The sequence below is a fragment of the Sphaeroforma arctica genome (genome assembly GCF_001186125.1).
Source record: "Sphaeroforma arctica JP610 unplaced genomic scaffold supercont1.211, whole genome shotgun sequence".
NCBI lineage: Eukaryota > Ichthyosporea > Ichthyophonida > Sphaeroforma > Sphaeroforma arctica.
This window is the reverse complement of record NW_014040347.1, coordinates 58,835-65,720: the sequence shown is the minus strand read 5'-3', so window position 1 is coordinate 65,720 and position 6,886 is coordinate 58,835. Positions and strand designations below refer to the sequence as shown.

The 6,886-nt window shown below is 42.7% G+C and overlaps 2 protein-coding genes across 2 annotated transcripts in view; both read left to right on the top strand.

The window, feature by feature from the left end:
• SARC_03936 (hypothetical protein) overlaps positions 1–2,956 on the top strand; it is a 3,667-nt gene extending 711 nt beyond the window's left edge. Inside the window, exons 2-4 of the mRNA XM_014302256.1 lie at positions 92–334; positions 1,129–1,340; positions 2,260–2,956. Coding sequence (XP_014157731.1) covers positions 92–334; positions 1,129–1,340; positions 2,260–2,527 — 723 coding nt within the window. The 3' untranslated portion in view covers positions 2,528–2,956. The remainder of the gene's footprint in view (positions 1–91; positions 335–1,128; positions 1,341–2,259) is intronic.
• A 1,782-nt stretch (positions 2,957–4,738) lies between these two features.
• SARC_03935 (hypothetical protein) lies at positions 4,739–5,539 on the top strand (the record flags this gene model as incomplete). The annotated part of the gene is made up of 1 exon (XM_014302255.1): positions 4,739–5,539. The coding sequence occupies one exon, from the start codon at positions 4,739–4,741 to the stop codon at positions 5,537–5,539; it is 801 nt and encodes a 266-aa protein (XP_014157730.1).
• Positions 5,540–6,886: the final 1,347 nt, after the last annotated feature.

Below are 6,886 nucleotides of genomic sequence, written 5' to 3'. Positions count from 1 at the left end.
TATACAAACTGTATATATATATATATATATATATTACATACGGATACAAATATTGAACTACTCGCCGTTACTCCGATTTCTCTCCATGCAGCATTTAGCGAAGCTGTTGCCGTATGCCAAATTCGTTCTGCCCACAGCCCCAACACAGCCTGTGACACTCAACATGGGCATGCGCATGGCATCGTGGTACGACATTGTCGGATTAGACGAACGGTCGAACGAGGACTGCAAAGGTATCGTGGAATCGCGACGCACCATCGAAGACATTCTTCAGACAGAGCATGAGACGAAAGGCCTGCCATACAGCCGCATGATACTGGCGGGATTCTCGCAGGTATGTATATGTAGTTTTTGGGACTTTCTGAATTGCGCTGTTTATAGTTATCGGACAGTGCTGTTGTTTGCCATGATGTATGTTCGTGAATAGTCCTGCGTTTCATCACATTGTGTATGCGTATTGGCACACGGCCATCGATATTCAGTTAGTCTCTTATAATTGTTAACTAGTGTTTGTTTTGTGTCTCTTATATTTGTTAACTAGTGTTTTTTAGTGTCTATTATAATTGTTAAATAGTGTTTGTTGGTGATAGTGCCCCAATGTATTTATGCGCACATTTCGGTGTCACGCATGTACTTGGGGTCATTTCATCCCACTGCGTGCACACACCTGCATATACGTACCTACAAGGACATACTCAGTATCAACGTGTGCATGTGCTGTACCTACAAGGACATACTTAGTATCAACGTGTGCATGTGCTGTATCTACAAGGACATCTCAGTATCAACGTGTGCATGTGCTGTACCTACAAGGACATACTTAGTATCAACGTGTGCATGTGCTGTACCTACAAGGACATACTCAGTATCAACGTGTGCATGTGCTGTACCTACAAGGATATACTTAGTATCAACGTGTGCATGTGCTAGATGATAGCCTCGCGGCCGTGTATATCGCAAGCAGACGTCTCTACACACCCACCCCACACCTCATCTTCATTACATACACATACTTGCCCATGGTACTATATCCTTCTAGCACACTCTCATCGCCACACACACCAGCACTGCATCTCAAAGTACCTACCCACCCATCCCCTCACACCCCATACCTACACACACTCGTAGGGGGGAGCCCTGTCACTGTTCACGGGACTGCAGCAGCCTATAGAGAAGAAGCTTGCTGGGGTTGTGTGCATGTCTGCGTACTTGCCGAGTGCCAAGAACTTCCATGTCACACCCGGACTAGAAGACACGCCTGTGCTGCACTGCCACGGCTTGGCGGATCCCATGGTGCAGTATACCATGGCCGAGAAGACGAAGCAGGAGCTGCTGCAAAGGTACGAGTTGTGTGTGAGTGTGTGTTTGTGTCCGTATCTGTATCTGTATCCGTATCTGTGTCTGTATCTGTACGTACGTGTATATCTGGTGGTGTGCATACATTGCTACGGATATGTATATATAGCGCGAGCCGTGTGCGGTGTTCTGCGCCAGTTGTGTGTTTTGCGTGATCAGCTTGAGTCTGGTTAGCACGTGCACACCCAGACTGGAGAGCACACACACGGTTGTATTCCAAGGCTTACTCAAGTGGCACTACTGCTATCTGGAGAGGTTCTTCGTGGTGTGCTTGTGGGATGATTGTGGTGTCATGGTACAAGTGCAACCGTTCTAGCCGACAACCTCGAGCTCACTTTGCTTCAAACCCGTGTGCTTGTGTGTGTGTGTGTGTGTGTCGTGTGGTGCGGGATGGGCTTATCCGGTGACTATCATAGGCGGAGCACAAGGTACTTCCCAGGTGTGTGCGTATCCATGCTTACGGCTGTCACCCAGTCATTTGCAGTGAACGTTGGCTTTGGGTTGCTGTGTGTGTCTGTTGGTATAGTCGCATCTGGCTCATGCTCTGCACCGAGAAGTATCTACGTACGCGGTAATGCCGCAGAGGCCAGTACCGATTTGGCGCTGTGGCAAAGCGGTATGTGTTGAATCTGGAGACCTCGCCCGGGGCTGAATTGGTTGCCATGGAAACGCCGTTGACAGAGTTGTAGTGCTCCTTTCATCGACTGTGCTCGCCTCATCGCCTGCTGTTGGGATACCTACGTAGCGTGTACGACTGCGATACTCTTGTGTAATGTGTGTGTGTTCATGTCACTCTTGTCTGCAATTTTGTGTGGACTTCCACATTCATAAGGAGACGTAGTCGTAGCACATGGCCACCCGTCTTACCTTGATTGTGTGGCGTGTATTGTATTGTGCCAACAGGGGCCTCACAAAGTATGAGCTGAAGGGGTACCGCGATCTACAACACTCGGTGAACATAGACGAGATTGGCGACGTCACGCGGTTTATTATGAGTATACTACCGCCTGATGAGTCATGTAACATCAAACTGAAAGACCCCAGTGACATGTCTGTGAAGGAGCTCAAGGCTGCTGTGAAAGAGGCGGGTTTAGGTGATAGGGCGAAGGGGTTGGTGGAGAAGAGTGAGTTTGTTAAGTTAGTACAAGTCCACCGGGATGGGAAAGTGTAATGTGCATTAAAAGGATAAACGTACATCTGCATGTAGGTTGCGCCGGCACTATAGGATTACAATACGCTTCTTCACTGAGTGCAATGGTACACTTAAAAATCAGTATGCGTTTATGGCTACAAGACACACTTGGCCCGTTTATTCACTGTACTTCATGGAGACTGTAGTAGCCAGGGACAAGAACCCCCCGTCCGTGTGGCTTGCGTTAGTACCAATCTTAGTATCGAAAAGCGCTTGGTAATGTGGTTCTTGAACTCACAAAAGAAAGAACCGCCGCGAACGTACACAGGATCTAGCAGCATATCACCGCCATCATTCTGACCCATTCAGTGACAGTCAATACCAGTGGTCTGAGCGCAAACAGTGTCTTGTCATCTACGACATTGTTCGTGGAATTCATATGACAGTTGCGATGACATAAATATATGCATACATATATATATATATATATATATATATATAAATAAATAAATATATATATAGATATAAGTGTATATGTATATATATATATATATGTGTGTGTGTGTATACATATATATATATATATATATGGTTTTAGGGGTCTTTTGTACACTACAGTAGTCACAAGGTAGCAGACATCTACCTCGTAAACTCCAGTGTACTGTCTACTACAACTAAGGTCTTAACTACTAAGACTAGTACATACCTATTACCAGGGTTTGTATATTGTACCAATGAAATTGCTCGTATTTTCGTGTCTTATATGACATTCTTAAACCTTTACTAATTAAAAACTACTCGTACAAATTAAAAACTCGCCAGAATAATTTGCACCAATTTTTAAAAACTGTTGATTTATTAATTTTTTGCTGTTACTTTCCTTATTTTTTTTTAATATACATTCAGTCTACACTCTACTACGTACAGTATAATTGTTTTGAAATTAAAGTTGTTGTGTTCAAATTTTATCAAAGAGTCAAAACCGAAGTCTCGGAGTAAACAGATCCTAGGAGGAGTTTAGGTCACTTCTGACTTCAGAGTGATAGATAGAGTGCGTGGACTGTGGCAGAAGTTTCTGTGGTATTTTGTTTTTGTCTTTTCTGATATTTATCAGTCTTCTTGTGGGATAAAGGTCCATCAGCCAATCATATGCAATGATGAAACATAGTCGGTAGATTACATAGTTTTTTTTACAATTGAAAGACGCTGATACCAGTGATAACCATGATTTCTATTATATTGAGTCGGCTTTCGGCACTCGGCAGTGGGCAGTGACTCGGCACACACTCTGCAGTCGGCATCGTGATTCGGCACTTTACCGCTGCATTGTTTTTTTAGCACAAATAGTATATAGTTCGACAAAGTTTTTACATTAAGAGCAATAATACTTGTATACTTTCTTCAAATATTAACCCTGAGTGTACTTTGTATTCGGCAATGAAGGAGAATAACAATCAACTGAATGTGGCACCCATAGAGATTGTCGTATTGGAACCGAACGAATAGCCATCAAGTATTGCACCAGTGAACTCCTGTAGTGCTATTGATGCCAGCGCTCCCACGCAGGTACAGGATGTCTCTTTCTGGAAGGAATCACATGAGCCGCCAAGGCGAACTGTGACAAAGAGAAACTTTCCCCTACTGCTTTTCTTCTACGTACCCATCATAGGCTTCTATGTCGGGATACATTACCTGGCCAAGTCCTTGGCGGTGCCGCCTCCAAAGGGCTATAAGCGATGGCAACCACCTAAAAGTGACATGATGATCTATTTCTCGGTCGTCGCAGGATTCACCATGATATTGTGTGTGGTTACGCTCCTGATAATTTTCAAGTTCATGAATACACCGGTCATTCATAGTAAGCTACCAACATTCATAGCACACAATAGCTCCTGCCTGTTGATAATACCTCCGCTCACATACTTCACAAACCTGTTGACAATACACTATGAAGCTAGAAATAGCTATGTCCGCTATATGCAAGCATTAAAGCTGGCGGTAGTAGGACAAGTATGGGCTGCCCTGAGTAACAGGGTGGCGATTATGTATATGGTACTGGCTAAAGGAATCTGCATTCCAAGCTACAAACCGTTTTAAGTCAAATCTATACTATTGTCGTCAATATTCCAAGTGGTGCCTTACACCGTTGTTATGACAGTTTCATTCCCCAAGTACACTGGAATAATCAAGTGGTGTGCTGTTACATATGTATTAGTCACTTTGAGTGAGATGAACTGGTATACGGTGAAAATGCGCGGGGGTTTCACTAAGTTATTCCTAGACTATGTAAATGTCATCCGGATGATGGTTATGCAGGCAGCGATACTGGTTGTATCCCTCTGCATGTTCCATTTCGAGAAATACGGTAGGGCGTTCTACCGATTCAACGCATCAATGATTCTCGTCTGGCAACTTGTGTTCGAAATGCTTGGAGATCTTGTGTGGAATGAGGTTGCACGAGCCTGTGGACTTGGTGGAATTTTAATCAATGAGAATATGCTGATCAGTCCGGTATATGATTTGATAGATCCACGTGGGCGACTTGATTTGCTGATGCAGGACGAAGAACTTTACTCCATATTATTGGCCATAGCCCGTAGAAGATACATGGACGAAAACTTCAGATTCATGAAAGATGTTAGGCAGCTTCAGAAAACATTGGAAACACAGTACAATATGCCGACAAGCAAGCAAAAATCGAAAGGTAATGATGACATCAGTAGTCGTACCTTGGGAGTGCTGGATAACTGTATTATAACAGCCGTGCATTGTCCAGTAAATCTGCCTTCGAAGATTATAGGACCGTTGCGTGCAAGGAGAAAACAAGTCGCAGAACAATCAGTTTTAATGAGCCAGGTGGAGAGTGAAATGCATACCCTCTTATTGGCGGCATACTCAGAGATTGCTCTACTGATACATTCGTCGCAAATATTGAGGTTTTTCTCCAGAGATGTTGAGGTGTGCGCCATATTGAAGGGAAGATTGGATAGGTTGAACACATTATGTGGGACTGTTGCAAGATTTATTGCACCGCCACATGAGGACTTATGAACTATCAGCAGTTAAAGGCAATCTTCATAGCGTCTGTGATGTCCCAGATGTCTAATTGTACGAGCACGGTTGAGTTTTATTAATGAAGGCAGGTACGAATCCACGTTTTTGGCAAATATTCATTAGATATTTGAGACACAACCCTGTTTCAAATACATTACTCTCGAGTATATTTTGTCAGACAACATGGTCATGTTTCCAAAAGCTGCATATTCGGTCCCACATAGCATAAATCAAGGATATATCAACTATTCACCAAATCAGGGAACTGTGCTAACAGATGTGCTCCGCAGTCATTGCTATGACAACCACACTCACGAGTCTGCGTTCGTTTATCAGGCTATAACTGGTATCTCCAAAGACAATCGTATATTCTGAACGCAACTGAATTGGGTCATCTTATAATTGTATGTCACACTCACATAACTGCACCGTTTAGGATTTTGCTTCATCTTAATACGCGATTGCTCAAAGCCCAGCACGCACACTATCCAGATAAGCACATATAGACAATCAAAGAGCCTCCAAGCGGTAGCGGTGTGCAAAATGTGCCCTGCTTAAAATCAATCACCAGCAATATCCCTCTCATTCCCCATCGGCTTTGCCCCAATCATCTGATTGTTAGGTGTCAAAGATAATGATAAATGATACTACGAAGTGTTCAGTGCCCGGTATTAACTGTCTGCGATAAGGACGAGACATAAGCTCTATTGAGACTGATGATCTTTTAGTAAACTCTTTTATTTGATATATCATGGCCACCTGAATTATGTGCTCAAATACATAAATAAAAGACGCGCTTTCTGCCTCGGCCAAACAAGTTTTCTTCTTATTTTATATACCATATGTAGTGTTCTATTTTCAGAAGGCTATGACCATAGCCAACTGAAAAAACATTAACATACTCGAGTAACTCGAGTCCTCGCTCATTGCTTTACAAAATTATATACACACATATACGTACATATGTAATTCTCGATTCCTCGGACATAATATTTATTTATTTTTTTACTACGCACACTATACATACAAAACCGTTTTTTTATTTATATAAATAAATGATACTCGAAAGTCGAAACAAATAATAGTTATTTACATGTCGTATATAGTCTACTTCCTGTTAGTTCTACATTCTAAGCAGTTACACGCACGATATACCGCCCTTGCAATACTATCTATTTGCGAACTTGTACTGTGCTTTCAGCCTGATTTCTACCAAGGTGTGTGCCTCCGGTATTACTTGCTACTTTGTTGCACGTGTTATTCAACTGAAGCTTATACAAAGGCAAAGGATGATATATATATATATATATATATATATATATCTGTATTCTACCAGTGTGTGCC